Consider the following 24,320-nt stretch of genomic DNA (forward strand, 5'->3'; position numbering starts at 1 on the left):
TCAAGCTCCAAAAACACTGGATCCTGCATTTCCCATAATGCAACTTGACAGGTCAATTCATTAGACTCTGGAAGAAGAGAGCCTTTAGAAGGCACACAAACTCCACACCTCTAGTTTTTCATGCAGGGTCCCTTTAGAAACCTCAGAAATCTCCAGAGCCACAAAGACATTATACAAAAGTCTTACTCTGAACAAGTCACCAGAACTTAATGAGTAAATGAGGGGACCTAAACGACTGTAGGATGACTGCGAAAAGCACATTGTTTCTCCAACGCTGACACAACATACTTTGTAACACACACTTTGCCACACACACACTCATGTTGTGTTTGTGTTGTATAGAGTTGTATAAAATATGCATCACCAAGTGCGACTGATGTCTAACCCATGCTTGGTTTAACTGTAGGATCTGTCTCTTGGCATTGCTTTGTTGGTTTATATCTGTTTTTAGAGGGACTGAATAGGGTCCGTTTATTGGAGCTGCCAAAAGGATTAGGCTATTTTCTGCTCAGCTCAGCTCAGCTGTGGCCTCGGGCAGGTCTGTTCAAATGGTTATACTAGAGTGTGACGAGTAGATCTCTTCATTGTGTAGCCGAACACAGGGGTGCTGGCTCCAGCCTTGTAAAACCGATCAGCAGATCAATTTGTTTCAAATTCCAGATTTTATTGTCTTGACTTGCGCCACAAACATTAGATTATTTTTATTTCCACCTGCTGTGACGACTTCCTTTTTTTTTTTTTTTTTTTTTTACAATATGGGCTGATGATGATGGAAATCTTTGGAGAAGTTGTTAGTCCATCATCAGGCAAATATAAGCATAGTAACTGGGAAAAAAAATCTAACTCTACAAAGAAGAAATCCAAATGTCTTCATTACTGTGAGGCAACCTAGTAACAGATGTGCTCTGAACAAAATCTAAGTTTTTAAGATTTTTCTGCTATATGGAGCATGGAGGGAGAGAAACTCTTTTAATGGGGCTATTGTGGTGAAAATGACTATTGCCAGGTCATAAATTGTCTGAAAAGGACATGCATGAAAACAAAAGGATGCACAGCATCAGTGTGGGCAACAGGAAACGAATTGGACAAAGTTTGTTAAAAAAAAGGAGGCGTGTTTAAATTATTTCAGATGGCTTAAAAGTAATTAAAGTAACCTAATATAAAAAATAAACAAACTGCTCAACATCACTTCTAAACTGGACTAAACTGGACACCCTGCAGACACAACTGCTTAAACTTCATATTCAGCAGCATCCAGTCAACATAGCAGAATAATTTATGCTTAATCTAAGTGATTAGTAAATCTAGTCGAATGGGGGTTGGCAACATTTTTTGAAAACAGCAAATTCAATATGTTTCTTTGGCAGAAATAATAGCAGGAAAGCAGACAGAAAGCCAGTGGAATCGGGTTTAAGAGTGAGGTCCTTGCCAACATCACCTTCGAAAAGTCTGGCTGGCTGGCTTGAAAATAAACAAGCTGTCCGTGGCAGAATTAACAAGACGTCGTGCAGCAGCATAGCATTATTCAGGTTTGACAAAGGGAGGCAGCTTTGTAAACAATAACTGGTAAACTCAGTGTAAACAGTGGAGGGTATTTATCTGCAGCATGTGATGGCCCTAGTAAATAAAGAAAATATCTTTTTTTGTGTACGTCCCCCACTCACTACCCTACTTTCTCCATTCACACTGTCGAAATTCAACCTCAGAGTCTGAGGAAAACATTTGTCAACCTGTCAAGTGTACGCTTCAGAATGACAAATGAAGTTTCATAACAGGGCTTTCCTTTTTACTAAAGTATGTTCACTTTTTACTTAACTGAAAGCAGAGTTTACTACTTAGTTTGTTGCTATTTAGCCACACAAGTACTGCACCGACAAATGCTTGTCTATTTAGAAATGTTTTCTGCTCCTTAAACCACTGAGGAAAAAGCTACTTCTTATGTCAAAACATACTTGACATAAGAACAATGCAGATGCATGAGGAATGTCAGTTCCACGCAATGCAGCCTTCTAAAATGTGTGATCAACAAAGTCAACGCAGCGCAGGTGCGACCTGCTGTGTCAAACACTGTAACAGAGGCGCTAAAGCAGACGACACAGGGAGAGGCTGTCATCTTTGATTTGTGCTCTCCTTCAGTCAGACTTGTCCTGCATCGCCTCCTTGATGACTGGGTTATCCTTTTAATACAGACTAACATATGTATGCAGCGCAAGCACGGCAAGGTTGTGGATTTGCCCAGGACAGACAACATTTTCATTTGCATTCACATGCTCAAATAGAGCATTTACATTTACAGCTTTTGGCTTTTGAGACATAATGCCTGCATATACTTTTTCAGGTCAACTTACACAAAATACTCACACATTTAAAATGTTGTGTTGAGATGCGTTAAGAAAAAGATGAAATCATTAATTAATTTCTAATTAGCACGAAACCACTGCTGAGGAATGAAGATTTTTCAATGAGTAGAATTACATTTTTTTTAATAATAACTTAATATTACTAAAGTTTAAATGCTTATTCATGAGAGATGCTCTGCAGAAGTTTAGTTTTTCAGAAACAAGTTTGATCATTGATATATTATATATTTGTTCATCCATAAGCACATTTACTAATATGAGTGACCATTGGTGTTTTCAAACAGAAAAACATTTCAAAAACATTTAATTGGATTAAATGAAATGAACCTGACTAAAAGTCACCAACTATCTATCACAGTGGATGTCTGCCTGACCTTGACTATCATGTCATAAGAAATGAAGAATTAAATTAGATAAAGTTATGTGTCTTCTGCAGCAACTGGTGTTGGTGCATTTCCCATTTTCCTATCCAGCATTTTTCTGCTGAAGAAGCACTTTCATGGTCAGAGAAACAAATAGCCACGTGCCTCCAAGGACAAAGCAATCTGAGAAGCGTGCAAACACTTTTCTTGGTCTTTCTCAGTGCCATCAGCCAGATTAGCCACCACACCTCTTCCTTCATTCCTCTATCCTTGGGTTGAAGTCACTTTAGTATTCAGGTGCTGGTTTAGACTGAAGGACACACAAGGCTGTGTCGCATGCCAGTCCTTTTCTAATAAAGGCCGTCAGTACAAAGTCTTACAGTGGAGGCATGTGAATCTCAATTAATGGATCGCTGTGAAAAGTTCCTTACAAAAGATAACAGCTCTACACAGTGAAGTTTAAGGTCCAGACACAGTGTGTGTGTGGCCGAGTACCTTTGAAGAAGATACAAAGGCAGTGAGCAGGTGACTTGAATTGTTTGTGCTTTGAGAAATTAATACCATTTTCTTCATCCGTCTGTATTCACTTTGGAGAAAAATATTAGCTATTACAGACAATCTGAAAGGGAAAAAAAATCCCCACATCAAAGGCCTCCAAATTATAATAAGGCAAACAGAGATCTGCTTAGTAGTGTGCAGTTTTCATTTATAATGACTTTGATCTAATGCGAATATGGTATCACTTTACTTACTGCCTCAATGCATTCAAGTTCTTAATTGATGAATAAAGATCTGCAAGTTAAAGAATGTATTATGGATTATATTGTTCAGATCAGTGACAAGACTGTATTGTATTCATGTAAATTAAAAAAAAACTAGATACAGGAGGAATACTTTCTGATAAGATATTATCATCTTTAGCATGTTTATCACTACATGCTGGGTAATTCAATATTATTGTTACAAATTTTTATGAAATCATCTTGTGATCATTTGATATGATCTTATCGTTTTATCTTTCTACACATTGTGTTGTCCGATTTAATGACTTTGTACAAGCAGCAATTACAAGTGAACAAAATTGCTTATTAAACCAGTTTGGTCTCATGTATTGACTCACGCACATGGAAAATATCTGTATTATTATCATGATAGATAATGATAAAGACCACACTGCACAGCCCTCTTGTCACTCTGAGGTTTTTAGAAATATGTGAATATGAAATGCTCTGCTCTGCTCGCAGCCTGTGGACAGGAGGTGAAATCAATCCTGCTATCCCGTGCTCTAGCTCCCCCCTTTGCATCCATATCATACTGACATAATGCAGGAAAAATAGTGAAAACAAAGACAAACCTTATCATGATGAAGCACAAATGGATCACCTGACTTAACCAGCCTTCAGCTTAGCCTGCATCCCCTTCCAACATTATCTGCCAACTCAAAAGTACAGAGCATCTCTATGGAAAAGCCCTGAGATGAAAATTTGAAAATCAGCCTTGCGTGTCATCAGTACAAATGAACTGGCCTTCATGGCTACGGAAAATGCCCGCCTCCGACTCTCCTTTGCTTTTTGTTGTCCTATGAATAAATTCATATAATCTCATTGTGAGGGGGTTGTGAGCATTACTCATTGTCGTCCTATATTACACTGTGGTGATTTACATAACTCATTGGATATTATTTGTCCACAGGTCACTCCGAACACTGCAGCTCGACGCTGTAGACACAGAGACACACCCTTGCTTTTTATTCCATGCCCATAAATTGATCCAGTCCGAGATAATTGCTTTGGCAATTCCACTGACATGGGTAGAGTGTGTGTGACTGCAAATCTGTGCTCTCTTGTGTTTTTATTCTGTGTGTATCTATGTGTGTCGTTCAGAAGTAATAGCACTGTGCAGTTGGGGAGTTGAACTAAACCAGAGGCAGGGAGTAATCCCCCTCCAGTAGTGCTTTGTTCCATCAGCAGGACAGAGTAGGATCTACTTTACACTGACAGAAAGGGCTGGGGTCGCTCTGCATGGCTGCTTGAAGCTGTCGGCAAGGACAAGAAACAAGACCTCTGCTCAAAAACTTGCTGATGCTATCCTCTTTCAAGATAAGTAAATAGTGTAGATGAATAGATCACATCCGATGTGGACAGAAAACGGTGCAGGCACAACAGCGGCAGCTTAAAGTTCACATCACAACAACTGTGTAGAAATTATTCTATTCTAGTACAATAGTTTCTACAATCTCATGAAAACTTGTTAAGCCTATTTAGCTTCTCTCTCTTACCAGCTGCAAGTGGATGCCACGCTTTGAAACCAAAATAGAGAACAAAAACAAACAACTGCAAAAAGACAAAGTGGCAGTCGTCCCAGAAAAGAGAGAGATTTGAAACAAATCCTGCTGTGCGTTTCAGAGTCGGGATGTAGCTTCTCATCTACTCCAGGGGGATCGGACTGAGGCAGAAGACCATGGTGTTTGGAGAAACGGGGAAAGTGGAGGGGATGAAGGTTTTGGATTCACCCTTGCTGGAGCTTTAGAGTTCCATAGTGAAATTGGGGCGAACATGTTTTAATGCGATCACCACAGACTGGAAGGATAGAGCATGAATCACTGAGAGCCAGAAAACAAGTATTGTATTAGCAACAAATAAGTGCCAAAGGCTGGACCTTGAAATGCAGCTACAGCAGCTTGGCTTGTGAACTGAAGCAAGAAAAAAAAAAGGGACCAATCTTTCAAGACTGTGGAGAATGAATGCACCAGTGATTTCAAACTTTATATAATTGGTTTCTAAATGTAAATTCTTCAGCCAAAAGCACTGGACCAAAAGCTGTATAGACTTGGTGCTTTCCTATCAGTGTCATTCCATGTCAACTAACATTCATAAGAAGCTAGAGCTGAGTAAAAAACAACAAGGGTTGGATTGGTGTGTGTGTGTATCAAACAAAAAAAAATCTCCACTCCGAATGAATTTTCAGTTTATAAATTAATCTGGCCATTCTTACAATAAAATGAATCATGTCTGCACCTGTTTGCCAATTTTTCTTAAAATCTGAAAGCTTATTGAAAGCTTGTTTTGAACCAATTAAAATAAATTTCTATTCAGCGTTGCCAGTTTCCTGTTGCTGGCAAATTACCTGTTCTCATTTCGCTGTGTGTATCTTGGTTGGGGGTCGCCATCTCCATCATTAACATCATAGCTGGCCTCATGGTCCTAAGAGAGACGTGAAAAAGGTTTAGGGCACAAATCATGTCATTTAACTTTCTTCTTCTTCTTCTTCTCTCGTGTCATGTGCTCTATTACACCATACGTACCTTGCATAGGACAGTTTTATGATCATTCTGTAACTGTAAATGCTGTTTACAAATGGGAGGCTACTTTGTACCTCTTTTGACTTACATAATTGCTGATGAGATCAGGATGGTCTTTCTCAATGCCGTCGTCCAGGATAGTCACGACTACACCTCTTCCTGTGTAGCCTTGAGCCCAGGCTACTTTGGTATTCAGGTCTTGATGTGTTGGGTTGTACTGGAAGAGACGCAAGACTTCAGCTGTCATTCAGCTGTGACTGACACTTCCCAGACAAACCAAGAGGAAAGGCCAGTCTGAGAATAGCTTTAATCATCTACAAAGACCTTTTACTCGCTGCAGAATGTTAAAATGAAAACAGAAATGCTCAATACAGAAATAAACAACAAGACATAAAAAGGAAGATCAGAGGTGGTTCACGAGCACTTAAGATTCAGTTTTAGAGCATCACCCCGACATGTCGGATTCCTTAGGCTGGGCTGCCCAGAGTGAGCATCCTACTGTAGTTATGCTGTCAGAATAGACAGGCAACCTGTTGTAGGTCAGAAGTCTTGTTGAGAAATAGCACTCTGCAAGCTTTGAGAAGAGGGGGGGCAAATAGGGGATACAAAGTAGCAAAGCATGATTTGGATGAATAACGGTGAATTCGTCCTATAAGATATATGAAGAGAAGAGAGCGCTAGGGGTGAAAGAGATGGTTAAAGATAAACACAGGTAGAAGGAGCAAAGACATCACAGACAACCTTCTCTGGCCCCCTCGGTTTTCTGCTGATTTTTCTCCACAGGGCACAACTCCTGCATGTACACCTCTGCGAGGATTCCTGGATGCTTAGGTAAGTAGCTTAAATTCCTGGGTGTAAGCTTTGAACTGAAATAAACCAATATACAGTAAAAGCTCTCTAAATAAAATATATTGGTTGCAATATCGAGACAAAACGCCAGCAATGGTGGCATATGCCTTAAACTAAGCCGTCTTTGTTTTGTCAGAGCTTTGGAGAATACTTCAAAAAGGCGCAAAAGGGTTTAAGTCCTCAGACGATTAGAGGTCTAATGCTGAATGGCAGAGGTGGTTTCACAACTTCTATTCGCTAGTGATTTATGTCTGGGATAGTCAATGTTGTCATTAATCCGTTGCAGTGACAGAGGTTTTTGTGTGTATAAAAAAGAAAAAAGGGCAGATTAGGGCAAATTGAAGCATCTCCGGGAAAAAGCTGTGAATAATGACACAGACATAAAGATGGGACCATTTGCTATCAATGTTTCACAGGTGATATAGCTTCGTAGTCGATCTGTCCTGGCATTTTAATTTACATTCACTTCAGCATCTTGGGATGCATTGTATTATACATTTCGCTGAGGAAACCTTGTGTTGGTGGTGAAGCTGATGTAACTAAGCCCTACAGGGTTAAAAAGACAACAACTTGATTTATGCTTATCTGACTGACCATAAGGGAATTAATAACTTCTGCCACTATGATAATAAACACATCAGGTATCCTCACAAGCTTCTGCACAACTGAAACCATTGAAAGCTTTATTGCCCCAGACATGGCTGGATAAGGAGGTCTTTGAGGTATTCAGAAAATCAGAAATAACTGCAGAGCAAAAAACTAAAAAATGTCTTGGACAACACTTTGCTATTAAAAAATACGAAAGCAGAGAAGGACTTTCCCTGTGGCTTCAAAATCTTAAGTGTGGAATACAAAAAGATGAAAAATCATTACATATTCTGCTGGCTGTGCACCTACTTGAATTTCTTCATTGGTAATGCTATACAGATGTGCTTTTATACGAGAACAAGCATGCTACTGCAGTATATGTGTGATTTTAGAAATCATACTGATATGCTGAATCTTTGGCATTTTTACCATATTGACAGACCTCAATAACGAGGTCTAGGCTATAAAGATAACAGACCATTACACACCAGGTACCACTGCTTGGGGAAATCAGGGTCTGTTGGGTCTTCATAGATATCCCTCTTCTTCCTGGTTTTCACCACTTGCTGCTCCGCCCACAGGACCTGGAGTGCCCAAACACACACACACACAGAAAATTCAGTGTACACAGTTTTCCTCACGATAATGTACGTGCCTTACTATGTTCTAATTTAAGAAAGTGTTGCAATGTCCTACGGACTGTAGACGTGGAAAAACACGGTCCCAGCTGTGTTCAAAAAGTAATAACTAGAAAGAGAGGCAGAGATGTGAAGCAAATCTAATTTATTTCGTTCCTGAGATGCAGAGGGAAAGTGGCTACTGTACAGTGTGCCAGATTACAGGGCCTTTGAAGTCCTGGAGGCGGCTGGGATATGCACAGGATTGGTATGGGTGGGTGACAGTAATTGCTAATATCACACATAGTAAATGTCATTTTATTGTTTTGTTTCCGAAGTTGCAAAAAACAGTTCCAAACATCCTTGCCAAAAACCCCACAATAGCAAAGCCATTTCATACCTGTCCAATTGCCAGGTAAAGTAATTGGTCAACTAAGCATTTTATGTTCTTCTTTCATGCTTGTATCTATAGATTTTGCCAGGTACTTTGCTCTGTGAGCATGAGAGTCGGTAGTAAGAATGATCAAAGACACCGATAGAATTCGTTTTCTTTTATGGCGAGATATGTAAGCAAACAAATCACAAAGAAAAACCACAAACTGTTTGAGCTTCTAGTTTGCCATGTTACAATGGCAAACTTCAGGGCGAAGGTAGTGGTGCCTCCTCCACATGTGACCCTTTTTCTTCAACATCCCTTTTATCAAAAAAGGCACATTTCCCTATGTGTTTTAACTGAGCATGTCATATTCTAGCCGTGAGTCAAAATCAAGGCTGAAGGCTGGCGATTTGTAACTATAATAAGGAACTTCTTGTCAAATCTGTGGTGAAAAATACTCCCACTTCCAAAAGAAACCTGTCTGCTGCTCATTAACAAAGACGGCATCTGATTTGTTAGTGGCGAGGTTTGAAAACACATCAAAACACATTCACTCTTACGGATGGAGTGCTATGTGATTTTCTGTTCTAGATGAAAATGACAATGCTTTTGTGTCTTGATGTAATGAAATGATTTTTACATAAATATCCAAAGACTAATTAGGGGACCTATTAGGAAGAAAAGATGGATCTAATGTGAAGGACCTGTGGTATTGCTTTAACAAACACTACACTTTGTCCTACTTAAAGAAAAGGCAACTCAGCTATTGCTCTTGTAATTGTAAATTAGGGAGCAACAAATGCAATAATATTTGAAAGCTAACTTGGGCTGGACTGATACTGCAGCAGAAGGAATTTGCATACATAGAGAAAACTATTATAGAAACTCTCTTCTGCTACAGCAGTTTAAACAAATGCTATTTTGCATTACTTTTATCATTGCCAGAAAGAAATGCATCCTTTGCTGATTTTTTTGTTTCTAAAGCTTGAACTGGTTCCACTTTTGTATCAAGGACACTTATGACAAGCGCATCTAAATTGTGAATTTCCTTAACGATGTCTGATGAGATTCTGAAAGTACAACTTGTTTGAATTCTTAATTCTTTGCAACAGTTTTCTTTTCTTTTTGCTTGCTGCTGTCAGTCCTCTCTACTTGCTTGATTTCATGGTCTTATAAAGTGCATGGTGTGACTGAAAATGTGCTCCGTACAGCTGTCGGGGCTGGTGTAGCTTCTAACCTAGTCGAAAACTTGGCCTTAGAGAATGAAGGCATTAACCTTTTTCAAGTGACCCTAGACTAATTAACATTTAGTTCATTTCATTACATTTATAATTGCACATGGCTGACCTCGTACAGCCGGCAGAAAAATATCAGAAACGTATCACAGATTCAACTCACAGCTTACTTATATAACATTGCCTACGGGAAACTGGTTTTCAGCGCAACAGATGTTTTCAATTATGGGAAATTGCAGAATATTTTGTGTGATGTGCGAAAAATGTGGACCGCAACATTTCAGTCAGATCATCCACTCTTAGTAAGAAAAACAAGGTCTAATTGATATCTTTTTGGAGACCAAGTCGGTGATGGAGACTAATTAGAACAGAGGTAATACAGTAAAGCAACACCCTGAGGTCTGGGACAAGGACAAAGAGTAACCAGACACAACCACACAAAGAAACAAACACGAGACAATAGCCATGTCTCCATGGGGCCTAGGTCCATAATCCACTTGAGCAATAAACTATTTGTTCCATCTCTTGCACAGTGTCCTGGGGGCTTTCCTGTCTGATGACTAAGAAGTCGTGCTGCTACTGTTTGTAATGCAGGGAGACTGGTAGAGAGACACAACCTGTGCTTTGATCTATAAATCCGTATTTCCTCGGTTTATGGAGAAAGAAGATATGTTATTGGAGCAGTTTGGTGATGTTCAGTTTTTTATTACTATCTACAAAACCCACAAAAATACCAAAACCAACAATGAATAGATTCTACTGTCAAATACTGTTTGTGTATCCAAAGCCTGATACAGTCTATTCCTTTGTGCCATAGTCCTGTTATCTGAAGACTATAAAAACCCACCAGTGAGCCACAAATGATGAACATTATAGGTTATTTTTGAGTTGACGTCACATCCACTGTAGCGTTTCTCAGTGTTTCCCAACTTGGACTTGATAAATTTGAGTGTCTGTGAGATGTTAAACAGAATAGGAAAGCAGAAAAACATATTTATGCTACACTTAACTACATGTGCTACTTTTTAGACACTCCAATAATCTTGATTTTTACTTGTGAATTCTGGATTCTTTTATTTCTTCGAGCCGATGAAACAGTTCAAATAAAACATCCGAGAGGAAGGAACCACTCTTTTGGTATTCAGTTGAACACTTCACAACCCATGGACATGTGAAACCGGTGATAAGAGCCACTACTTTAAACACTCGCTAGTGCACCAAACCTGTTGCTGAAAACAGTCCACAACAAATATGTTATTTCCTCCTGTGAATGGCCCCTAAACTTTCATGTCTTCAGTAGTAGAAGCCAGTGGGGTTGGGGCTGAGTGCCACAGACAAGCTTGGGAAGTCAGAAAGTATTGCGCTATGATGCATTTGGTCTTTTCATGGGATTTGTTGAAAATAGCAAAAATACGGAGTATGGCGAGCCTTATCCTTTAACAGCAAGGCCTCAGAACAGTAAAGATAAAATGCACTTTTATAGCCAGAGACTAACTCTGTAATAAGAGTGTGAAAGAAAGGGAGGAAGAGAGGGAGGGAGGGAGATAGAGAGAGGGTAAGGTCCCTCCGAAACACAAAACACAGCATGCAGTAAGCTGCCTTATACTGCGGTTTGTACAAAACCAACAGCAGCCACCCCAAAACAAATCGATTCTTTCCCTCACAGAGAAGGTGTGGGGTGTGGAGAGGAGATGACAAACAACCCTTGCAAGCATAATGGTAAAAGCTTATGCAGCTGCCAATGTCATCTTGCCACTGTGTGATTATTCAAAGGGGATGTGATAAGCGGCATGTTAGCACCACTGAGCAGAGGAAAAGAGACAATGGAGGTAAAGTGAGAGACAGCCGCCGGATTACAGGGACGAAACACTGTAACAAGCTCAAAGCTTAGCAATGACTAATCCAAATCCAACCATTATGTTTCCACTACCTTTTAAATTTGTTTTTTTAACCAGGTGAAGCAGAACCAATTCTTTCTCCTTTACCAGGGATCAGATGGTCTCACACACACAAATGAATGTACAAATACACATTAATAAATACATGTAAACACAAACCCACTCGGTTATGCTGTGGTTCATTTTGGCACTGGTAATGATTTGCCTGGGGTTTGGTATGTTTCTGGTTGTGTGGGTGGGTAGGTAACCTCAGGACAAACTGTTGCTCCTTCGCCGGATACCTGACGCCGTGTAAAGCGGCGGGTTCAAGCACGGTGTTAACATGAGATGAACCTATGAAATTTCTAGGTACGTCTTCATATCCCTGGTGTTAGGGCTCCAGTTTTAAATTCAAGATGCTTTCCCTCCCATTTGGTATCGACCAATGGCATATACAGTGTAAGGGAGAGTGTATAGGCAATCTAGTCACACTAAACCTCACTTTCTATCTTCCAGATTAATTCTAGTTCATGCCAGCCACTTATCAGGAGGACATCGACTTTCCATTGACTGCTTCTCATTAGTCCTGCGGTTTTGCCTACAGTTACTTAGAAATACAGTATCACAGTATACAGTACAGTATTAAATAATAAAATCCTTGAATCTGTCACTGCCCAAACTAAATCTGATTTGTCATTAATGTTGGAGATCTCAAAGCAAATTTTACAACCGTTTGAGGGCCACAGTACTCTCCTAGCTCCCAAAGACCTCTGAACCCATATGCTCTCAGAGCCTTGTTAGCCTCCATTCAGGCTGACCCTGGACACCACTGGCCTCAGCGAATGTCACCATATCTCACTAATGATGTCTTGGGGCCTCAGTGCTTGTCAGACCACATCAGTCCTCTCATCAGCCAGCTTGACTTGGGCTCAGGAAAAGCCAAAGTAGTCCTTGGGCTCTACTTGGCAGGCCTGCCTTTCTACAGATGGTCCAAGTCTGTTCTCACTTCGCAACGGCCCCCTTTTTAGCACCACTCAGGTTCTCCTTAAGATGCTTTTGAACAGCAGCAATTTCCACTGCTGCCTCCTGTGTGTCCAGTGTAAACATGGCTGCAGTGTGTTGCTGAGTCAGGTGGCAGCAGCACTGAAAGTAAGTAATTTGCCCCTATTGCCTGGCATAAAAGTTATTCAGCTAGCTTGCTGATCAGTTTGGCTTTGACGTCAGTGATAATTCTAATTGACCAAACTAGTGATCTTGTATGATTGTCATGGCGGTCAAAAACACTTTCAACATTAAGTATAGCAGATTTAAAGAGTCAGTTTGTCCAAATCACAAATATTTGACCCCAAACAGCACTGTATCTTGCCATGCAAATAGATTTGATTTTAGCCATTCAGGTTTGTGGAGCATCTGTGTTTTTGTAACTGGGACCTGGCAGCATTTTGCCCACTCAGGTCTGAATAACATTTCCCTTGCTCAGCAGCTCAGGTGTGAATAAAAGCTGCAAAGCCCATGAACACAGCTTGCAAAAGGTTAAGACTTAAAAATGTACCATATTAACATTTGTTTGTCTAGCAGCCCCCCACACAAACTAAAGAAGTATAAAGTTAATTAAGAAAAAAAGTGTATTTGCATTGTGTATTGATTAAATAATACACCCCAAATAATGTGAGCTTGGATAGTGAGCAAAATAGTCTTTGTCACATAAGCCCGTTATTATCATATCTTCTATTGCCTTCACATAATAATCTACTAAATCTAATCACTATTTTTATTATTCATATAGGTCACATCACAGATCACAACAAGTGTTTCCTCAAGGATGTTTTCTCCTGTAGTTTGAGGCAGCTCAGGTCAATGTGCTTTGCTCTGATGGCTGCTGGATTGTATGCGTTTAGTTGTAATAAAGATTCAAGATTAATGTGTTTAATGTGAATTTAATCACAGTAAAGAATGCTAACAAAAATTAACCAACACATTTTTCCCAGCAAATGCATGAACTCCAATATATAAAGAAACCCAAAGACCTTTTTGAATACAGAAAAAGGTTCTTGTTATTCATGAAGGCCAATTTACAGCAAGACAGAACAAGTGATTTCTAACCCCACCACCCTCTCTCTTAAAGTCAAAGTCTATCTGGAAAAAAAGCAAATAAAATCAATAGTTTTTTTTTTTTTTTATACCTACAACAGAATGGCAGAGAATACTGCCTGATCTTTTTCTTGTGCAGAATCAGTCCAAACATAGTATGGATGGAGGTACTGGTGGCAATGTGAGACTGCTTATCTCTTAATCCCTACTAAGAAAAATAACATCCTTTCATCATGTTGACATTTCCATGTTCTTTCAACAACATCTGGTATATACAGAAGCTGAGAGTTAGTACTCCTGGTATAACTTGGTGGATGGTCTGTGTGCAAATTCAGAACCACATATCCAAATGAAGATGATATTCAGGGATGGAAACTGTTGTTTTTGGATGTTACACTGACGAACGCCAATTTTCCTCTCTAGTAAACATTTGGGTGCAGATAATGATTTTGCATGTGTGGAGAAAAAGCAAGGCCAAACACAGAGACACTCCCAGCTGTGGTGTTGTTTGGGAGGGTTTGTTTTGCATATTTACAGCTACGTGGTGCCTCAGACTAGGTCAAGGGGACAGATGGAAGGACCAGCATGGACTGAAAAGAATACAGAGTTTGATAAGGTGTCATTGATGCTGGCATCCTTTTCTCTTGTGATATACACACTCTCTATGTTTAATCCAATCTGTCTTTTGGCCTTTTGTTGCCAACATGGAGTGCTGCGAAGAGCTGTGTGAGAGCTGACACCAGTCTTACCTGTGGTTCCTTTTGCAGTCTGATGTGCATCCCCCTGTGGCCAGACAAAGCCCTTTTCTCCACGGCATGATGCCTGAAGTGATAATAATCTCCAAAAACCTGCACAAACACAAAGGAAAAGGCAATGAGTTCACCTGCAGCAACGGGATGGCCAGATAACACTCCATATTCACAAAAGCATTCATGTGCGCATGAGAAAACGTGCAGATTGTGTTAATTTCATAACAGAACAGTTTATTTTGACATCGAAGTCTGGAATTTTCTGACCATATTCAAAAGTGTGCATCTATTGCTGCATTGACTAGCAGCATCTCTTCGCTTCATCCCAGTTAAAACGGCCATTATTTTATTAGCATCCGTAACATATCTCATGTGTATTTGCCAAAGCACTGTAAAAGCCACATGGGAACTGTAGTTGAATGCTGACAAACAGGGTCATTAATCAGTGTTTAAATGAGGTGATACATTTTCCCTAGCCAGCACAGTGTAATATCTGCATACGTCTATTTAGGTTAGGATTCAAACAGACTCCTAATTCATGTTTCTGCTTTCAGAAACAGTGATGAAAATGCCTGTATATTCTGCAGAGCATCAAAATGTGGAGAAACAGAAGCTAACCTGGAAGTGGGGTGAGGTGACCTCAACAGAAAATGTCACAAACACACACACACACAGACACACACAGTGCACCAACAGAAAGACATTCATCATACAACTGCAGATGGACACCATCTATGAAAAATGATAGGGCACATCAATTAGAGGAAGTTGCTTCAGAGCTAGACTGATGCATTTCTTGCGCCGCTGACATGTGCAAAAGAGCTTTTAAGGACAAGCAGTTGGGTGACAGCTGTCACCAGACTAGCCCTAAACCTCAGGGAGTGCTTTCTTTTTGTCAGCCTTGCTCTTAAGTGACACATGAAGCGGTCTGTGCCTCGCCTAGTCATGGTCAAGGACAGCTGACCCGAGAGCAAGATATAGACCACATAATTCAGACATCCAGAGATAAGTGTGCGGTAAAAGACAAAAATAACCAAACAAAGGGTGGAGGAAAGAGAAGACGAGGTGCGGCCCAGCCACTCTTTGCATGGGAATTCACAAGAGAGCAGCCTCCATTTGAAGAGGAAGCATTGCAATCTGTACAGCAGTGCCACTGGGGACTGGCTCACCTTCACAAGCCCAGTGGAGCGGAGGAAGAGATGGGGGGAGGGGAGAAGGGGGGAATGACAGAGGGAGGTGGGGGACGCAGCGTCTGACAGGCCGACCAGGCAGGATGGATGTGTGTGAGGAGGGAGAAGAGCACACGCAGCAGGATGGAAGGCTCTCCCGGGGCTGCAGGCTGATTCTACCGGCTGGCTGCCTGCAAGCCGACCAGACTGGAGGCTGGAGCACAGAGGCCTAGTCTGGCAGCACTCATGTAAAGCTGGCAGCCTAGTGCCGGCCAATTTGACTTCATTTGTCAAATATTTGTAATTAAGACTTGATTTTTAAATCACTTGCTGTGATAATTTCCACATGAAGTGAGTGACCATCATATACGTTTGTATGGAAAAGATGAATTAGACTGCGTATGTGAGGAGACAGCTTACAAAGGCTCAGGGTTACGGTATAAATGATTGGAAATGTGGCGAGTGCAAGAAAAGGAATCAACATAAAATATGATCTTTCTTCACCGATTTAAGCGTATATAGCCATGGGTTCAAGTCAAGCAATTCTTGACAATTATCATTAAGCTCTCAGATATCAGCCAGATATAAAGATGCCAAATGGGCGATACAGTATAGTTTGAGTGAATTAGTGAAGACTGGACAGAAAAGCAAATTTATAGGCTACTCTCCTAGGATGCACTGTTGTGCCAGTTAATGCTGACTTTGTGACATCTTCAGTAAATTAGACAATCAGTGACTGACCTTACAGACACCCTGTCTCAAAAATAATGTCAAAGCCATGCAAAGGGAAATAGCCTCTAAATGATGCAAGATTGGGGTGTGATGAAGGATGTGACCCAAGAAATTAATGAGACCCACTTTTACATTGATTGCGTCAGGGCAGAAAGCTAATTTGTGCTGCATCGGGGTGGCTTTTCCGTGGTACAAACCTATTTCCTAGAGTGCTGATGTCCTCATTTAGACCAAGAGTCTATGGGTCTTGGGAAATTGAGATGGAGATAGAAACGTTGGTGTAGCTGCTGAAGAGTGTGGCTGACTCATGCCTCTCTACAGTCTGAACCAGAATGAATCATGTGGTGTGTGTGTATGTGTGTGCATGCATGCCAGCGATAATAATTGAGAGCACTGGGGGTCATTAGTCACCCTGCCACTATGCTCTGAGTCTGCATTAGAGGCATACTGCCCTTTACACTCCTCACTGGGCAGTGCCAGAAGTTGCTATCTCATGTGTTTCTTACTTTAGCAGTTTTGCTCCCATCTCCATATGTTCACGTAGCCAGGGGGTAAATCTTTAAAAGAAGTCCAGATAATTCAAAATTCAAATTTTAAATGAATCATTTAAGATTATTTCACTTGTGTAGGGTTTTGTCTCTAAAATATGTATCTACACAGAGGAATGTTACATGTATTAAAATAACCTATGTCAGCTCTGTGAGAGAACAGAGTGTAGAGGGGGCAAATTCGTGGCCAGATGTCCCTCAAGCCAAATCCAAATCTAAATCTGCACATTGTGGATTTGAAGAAACACTGTATCCCTCAGAAAGGTATTTCCAGGGGCAGTTGTGCAAGCAGAGCAAATATAAGGCAGTTGACAAGAATGTTGTACTAAACCAAAAGTCAAGGCCGAGGCAACAATGGCTGATAAAAAGATCTCAATTGAAATTTAAAAGAATCTCTGTGGATTTTAGAGAATATGATGGGTATACATTCAGAAAATAGGAGCATAATAAGAGCATAACCTCTTTAATAAGACGTTCGCTTATAAATGGCTTAGACTTGCATTCTGGTTTTAAAGATACACACATTGTCCCCTTTTTACTTCATCCAAAAGAATTTTTAATTGTTAATGTTCTCAGATGGTGAAAGCAGTAGATAGCAAAAGGACACAATAAAGGGCAAACTCCAGTGAAAGTAGCCCTTGTAATGCAGATATGGCATGTGGAGCACTGTAATTAACTTTTTTTTATGTCTGTCAAAGACCGGAACTGTAAAACCATCCGTAAGTTTATGTTTTACATCTTACAGTCTGAAATCCACTGAGATTCAGTTGAGGTCTTGCCCTGTTTCTTTGATAGCTGAAAATAAGAACTAATTTTCAATAGTTATCAGTTTTGAGCTACAGCATATAAAACACATGTTGGCAGTATGACGTAGAATATTTCTCAAATTTCTATGCAAAACACTCAAATAAGCCCCAATGACAGAAGAGACATTGAGCCTTTTTTCTTTTTTGCTTTGCTCTCTGTATAGATCTGTCAGATACTTATAAATACTTCATACTTAGTTTATAAATACTTCAATAAGATTACAATACCATCAATTAATCATATCATCACATATTCACAATAACGTCCTTGCAAACAACAGACTGTTCATTGGTATGCTGCTTACTCATTTTCTCGTTTTAAACCAATGACGATTTTTACCTTGAGAGAACATTTGGGTTATCTCAGTAAATATTGGAAGAGAGAAAGACGCTCATTTGGGCTGATCATCAGTGAAACATGTCATTATGATTTGAATTTTGGGTTAATTCATTCAGAAAACATCCACTGAAATGCAAACTTGTGATAAAGGCCTTCAAAAAACCCTAACGCAGCTGTAGCTTCCACAAGGGGATAGCTCTCTCTTGCAGTGGACTTTACAGGAGTGCATTCGTGAGTCTGCAAGTGTAGGCACCAAGACTGACCCCTCTTAAATCTGTGTTATACTGGTAATGAGCATTTAACATGGAAAATTATTCCTCTATGTCTGCACTTGGTTGGAATTCCCTGCACAGCCGCAAGACGAACTCAAATTCTGTGACTGTTTTTTAAAATTACATTATTTATGGACTGAGATTTGTCTAAATTGGGTTCATGATGTGAATGTTAAGTGTTTCCAGTTTGTAATTTGAACACCTTTGAACTTACAAGAATGTGCACTTGTGTAAGACAGACAGATGGGGCAGTCTACGCTTGGCCGGGTTTGAGTGCAACTGGCGTTAGGATCGCTTATCAAAAGCTTTCTGTCAGTTCGTGAGCTATGTGAAGCATCAAAGACGCATCAACCAGTTGCAATCTGGATTTTTCAATATTTCTTCAGCCCACACACCACATCAGTGTTTCACTTTTGATTTTTATTTCTCTAATAATCCTTTACCTTCCTACCACTTAGTTGTTTGGCAGTGAAAGTTGAAAAACACTGTTTATCACAGCATGCTCCATATCAAGGGTCATACTAATAGTGTTTTTCTACACTGCACTGGGGAATTCAAGCTATCTGCTGACGTTATCAGTCAGAGTGGTTGTTAGACTTCAAGGTGACTGAAAGTAATGTCACGGTATTTCTCCTACATCCCATATTCTGTTGTATCCTCTCGTGGTCTCTTCTATGGTGGCTGCCTTGGTCTCCAGCCAGCCTCCCGCCACAGTTGTTAAGTCAATATTGGCCATAGGGGATTGGCTTCAGATCAGTGGTGCCGAAAAGAGAAATGTAGCAAGCTTTCACTGGGCTGTAACCTAATGTTATTTCACGTTGCAGTGTATGTGCATACAAGTATTTAGGCAACTCTCCAATGCTGCAAACTGATTTGAAACGAGGGAAAGTTTTCTTTTCACTCTCATCAAACTAGTGAGGATAAAATTAAGCATTGCATTTGTGGAGAAATGTGCCTAAAATTTGGTTCTTGCTGGTCATGCTGTTAGTGTCTCAAGCGGGCAAACGGTACATAATAAAATCTAATTTTTCTTATCACAAAACTGAAATTCTGCTGGGAGACTCAAAAGAATTCCAATATCCAGAGAAGTGGTAGTGTAGAGGCAGCAGAGAATGAGAATATGTGTGTGGATTCTTGCCGATTAATGCAGTAATGCAGTGTGTGCGTGCGTGCGTGCGTGCGTGTGTGTATGTATGTATTCAGCATGGGAACTAAATACAAATACTCAATATTCAGCATGGGAGCTTAAAAGGTCTTCTATAGTTATATTGACTGTGACAGAGTTCCACATTAAGCGAATTCCCTGAAGCTTAGCCAAAGTGCACAGAAGCAAATCCACCTTATTGGAATTGATGTCAATCACAGCCATCTTTCAAGGAAAAACACTACCATCAATGGTTGGTTAAAGGCACAGCGATAATCGTAATTCACTCTGAACACTGAGCGTCTTAATTTACAGCCTGTGATATATGATTTTACTAACCTTGATGGGAGATGCCACAGTAGGCACATAAATGTATGAGATGCACAGAAATGCACACTGTGCTCGTCTGCTCCTCTGTACGGTGGGGAGGCACTCAGAGGCAGCGGCTGTTGCACATCTGAGATAGAAATGTCAGCAGCACAGCAGAGCTCATTGATTGCCGCCCAGCCCATCAGCCCTCTCTCCTCTGTTGCTTTTCCTTTTATATGTTGCCTTTCCTTTTATTTATGTTGTTTATTCACACAACACACATCCATGAAAAATCCTACAGAAACTGGCTTTGTTGCTTGCAGTTTATATACACAGCAAATGCGTTGTTGTGAGTTGTTATGGGGCTATATTTGCTGTTGGGCTAATAAAATAGTCATGTTATTACCGTCCACTGAGCCACTGGGCTGCCATCTTTTGGACTAATTACAGCTGAAACTCGCTTAGCGGGAGAAGCTCATTATTTTACTGTGAAATAGAGGCTAATCGAGTGTTTTCAAATGAGGGGTAATTATTTGTTTGCATTTTAGCTCTGATTCTGCATGTTACCCGCTTTGGCCGCGTTCTCCAGCTCGAGGGACTTGTTGTCTTGGGAGAAGCCGAGCCACAGAAAACTGTTTTGGCTAATTATGTGGCTGAATCGCAAAGATTTAACAAAATGCCTATGAAGGCCATCCCTTCAGTGAAGGTGAAGGAACAACACAGAGGCAGCATAGAACGCGTGAAAACCAATTTGGGGCCACTGAATACATTTCTTTAATAGAAATAAAAAGGGGCGATTCAAGCAATTGAGGGAAAAGCACAAAGACCTCGAAAGCAAAGAGATTCTAAATCAAGGTGTGTCTGGTTAGACTTATTCCTGCTGTGAGAGAGTAGGACAGTGGAATATGAGAGAAAGGAGGGAAATGAAAGTGAGGCTATAGAGAGAAATATATCACAGGAGAATAGATGAGTGGAGACAGAGGAAAACTAAGTAGGAAATGGCTGTGTCACAGAAGACACTAAGAGAGCAGAAATATAGAGGCCCTACTGATGCCTGACCTTTGGCTAATATTACCATAAAACTAAATTTATACAGTTCTGTCGCCCTAAGTGCCTACTGCTTTGTAATTCTTATCAATGATGGTATCACCCTTCTGTGATTCCATGCTTGAATAAAACATGGCAAATCTTCACTGTATCTCTTATGCCTTGATGCAATGGATTTATTGTTAGATTAGACCAGAAAATTAAATGGCCTGAGTATATGAATCTCATGCATTTGACGTTAAAAAAAAAAAAAAGTCGAAAAAGTAGCATTGCTGATGTAACTTATCGCTGTGGTGTGATTTTTCAGAGAACAGATAAGGAACAGAGCAGGGAGAGGGGTCTTATCAAAAACCACACACGTGCACACACACACACACATACAGTAATGGTGCATCATCAATCAGCCAAACCTTCCTCAGAGTGGCAGTTATACATCCAGCATACATCTCTAACTCACAGACATGCTGGTGTTCAAAGTAATTCACACATGTGCACGCAAGCACGCACACACACGCACTAAAGATTCGGAGCTATGGACTTGAGAAAGGGAGATAGAGACAGATAAAAAAGACCTTGCATGTGAGGGAGAGTGTGTGTGAGAGCGAGACCTATTAAATATTTCAGATCGCTCCTTTTTTTAATTTGAGATTTGTCCCACTGGGCTGATTCTTAAGTCTCACATTTCAGTCTTGGTCGGAGAAATGTGCTTACCAAATTAGTAAACACCAAACTTTGACTATGCTTCACCGGAGCGTCGAACATTCATGTCGTCAAGGGAGTTGAATCCATTGCTTTTTGCAGTGCTCTTACGGTGGGGCTGTTTCTCCTTGTATTTGTAACATCAGTAATCATACGGTTAACCTGGTCTGATATTACAGAGCAATGATCTGTCAAGCCTAGGGGTGAAGGGCGCTAGGCATCTCTCCATGTAATGCTGCTGTTACCATTCATTGAGCAAGAAATAGAGATGGAGAGCAGGAGAGGAGAAAAAAGAAGAGAGGGGATAAGATGACGCATTGGTAAACATAATCTTTGCTGAAACTGGGGCCACAAGGGTCCTCCCTGTCGTGCCACGAGGAGAAGAAGAAGACTTGATGATATGTGAAAAAACTTTAGCAGAAGGCAAAGGACGGAGATCAAACTGGGTTAATTTTCAAGCAGTCAGGCGAAGGGCAGAGTACACAGACATTTTCAAAAAGATGAACAGGATCAGGGCTTTTTGGATCTCAAGAAGCTATAGAAACAAATGTGGCACCGTGGTGAGTGTATTCACCAAAGAGCTCAGGCAATGAAGCATATCATCATGCAAATGAGTGGAAAGACAAAAAAATGCTGGAAAGTGAATTAAAAAAAAACTCATTGCAACTGGAGGTCCTCTGAAATAATAGAATACGTTACAGTGTTTAGTATTCAAAGTTATTGTGTTGTACATGAAGAACCTGAGTGCTGTTGGCCTTTATGCCTGGAGGCATCATGTCGCCTTGATTGCCACGCCATAAGACTTTAAAAGAAATTCGGATCTGAAGTGAATAGCACACACAAACTGCACTTGACTCTGTCATGTACAAAACTTTCTCTTCTCCTCCACTCATTTATGTTACCAGTGCCCCTGTGCTCCAAAGTGACTTTGTTTCAGCTGTATATAGAGTCATGAAAGAACACGCTTTCTCATGGAATGAAAACCCCGCCACTTGTTAGTACAGTAACTACAGTCCATGAAAAATCAATGTCAAGAGCTCTCAAAGGGTTGTCCTATTGATTTTTCATAGACTCAGATCAGTCAATCTATCAATGGTTGTGACAGGGGAGGCAAGAGCACAGAGAGAGGCGCTGTGATGGACTACCGAAAAGGAAATGTGCAAAATGTCCTCTGCCTAGTAAGTGTCCTTGTCTTCAAGGGCTCAGCTCAGGAAAATGGAAGTTGTTGGCACCTTCCGACATAAAGCAAGAAAATGCAACCTGGACGCATAAAAACACAAAATCCAAGGTGGAAAAACATCACAGAGCAATGAAGAAACACCTGTGCGCACATGCACTCGGCAGCCCGTACTGACGCCTCTATATCTCTGTCTTCCACTCTGTGTGTGATAAGGTCAATAAAAGAAGACAATTCCAGCCTCCAGCTGTCCCCTCAGGCTCCTTCCTCAGACGGTGGCCTGTTTAAGAGCACTGGGATTCTGTGAGGCTGCTGGATTATTCATTTGCAGAGTGTAACTCAACCCACTGCTCTTTTCCACATCACCTATGCTGAATTCCCTGGTGCCAGAAGAGACTGTCAGGCTCCGTCACCCTAGTTTTCGGGAACTTAAGTAAATAGGCTACTTCCATTTCCATTTAGCACTCGCCAGTTTAATTCCTTTACTCTCTGTGTCTTTCACTCGGCCTCCAGTGACTCTTCCGTCTGGTTCCATCTATTAATACTGACATGTTCAATGCTAACATTTTATCCCTCATGTTGAGACCCTTATCAAATTCATCCATGTATTCCTATCTGCTCAATATAAGCTAGGTAGAAAACCTGACAGATTCAGGCTGTATGTGAACGTATTACAAATGATGACATTTACCCACAGTATATGAATTTCAGGGCATTGTGGATTCTCTGCTCGCAGCCTTTTCCTGAGGTTCAGTTCTGTTTTTTATTTGCACACAGTTTGGTGACTTCCGATGGCCTGCAGTGGGTCGAAAGGTGCAGTAGGTTACTTGTGTCACTGGCAATCCGGCAGGACACTGCAATTTTGGTGTCGAGATTGTGCTGTCTGCTGTCTGTCTGCTCAGAGAGGGTCAACAGCACTATGTGTGTGGCACACCTCTATTCTTTGGGCTTTTAGTCAGTTTAATAGATGGATGCACACACCAAATAAACGTCTCCAAAAACCACACCAAGCCCTTTTCATTTCTGCACCTGCCTCATTATACAGGAGACAACCAGGAGGCACATTTAGTTGCAAAGAAACATATGTTACTACAATTATGGAAATAATGACAGTTTAAGTTATAGTTTGATTCTGCCTCAAAATTAAACATAACAGTAAACATCACCAGCAAACCACTATCATCATTTTATAACTTGAATTTTTCCAACAATTTTACTTACAAATGTAGATATATGTGGTTACTGTGTGGATCACTGCTATTCCAAATAACTACCAGCATGCACAGGATCCATAGTTACCGCCAGACCTTCCAAAAAATGTTAAAGAGAGACATTATCTAACCTTGGCAGCATATTTGGGCTGCAGTCTATTAGAACTTGTGACTTTCCATCTCCCATATGACTACATTAGTTTTTTTCGACAATGCATCATGTTGAGAGTGCATTGCTTTAACCAAAGACGAGAAAAGCTGATGATTGGCCACGAACTGCTCAAAATACTGACACATCCACTGACAATGTATTATAATGGATTCTTTCTTGTCCAACCCCATGTGTGGTTTAGGTGTAGTAATCATTATTCAATGTTATATTAAGGAAAAGCTGTACAAGAACTTTGTCTAAGCATATAATAAAGGTATGTGACCAAGGAATAACACACAAGACTGCTAAT

The 24,320-nt window shown here is 40.5% G+C and overlaps 1 protein-coding gene across 1 annotated transcript in view; it reads right to left on the minus strand.

The window, feature by feature from the left end:
• furinb (furin (paired basic amino acid cleaving enzyme) b) overlaps positions 1 to 24,320 on the minus strand; it is a 67,843-nt gene that overhangs the window by 22,972 nt on the left and 20,551 nt on the right. The window contains exons 3-6 of the mRNA XM_070831181.1: positions 14,406 to 14,504; positions 7,949 to 8,044; positions 6,112 to 6,240; positions 5,849 to 5,925 (exon numbers count right to left, since the gene is read on the minus strand). Coding sequence (XP_070687282.1) covers positions 5,849 to 5,925; positions 6,112 to 6,240; positions 7,949 to 8,044; positions 14,406 to 14,504 — 401 coding nt within the window. The remainder of the gene's footprint in view (positions 1 to 5,848; positions 5,926 to 6,111; positions 6,241 to 7,948; positions 8,045 to 14,405; positions 14,505 to 24,320) is intronic.

Source organism: Pempheris klunzingeri, chromosome 5, assembly GCF_042242105.1.
Source record: "Pempheris klunzingeri isolate RE-2024b chromosome 5, fPemKlu1.hap1, whole genome shotgun sequence".
NCBI lineage: Eukaryota > Metazoa > Chordata > Actinopteri > Acropomatiformes > Pempheridae > Pempheris > Pempheris klunzingeri.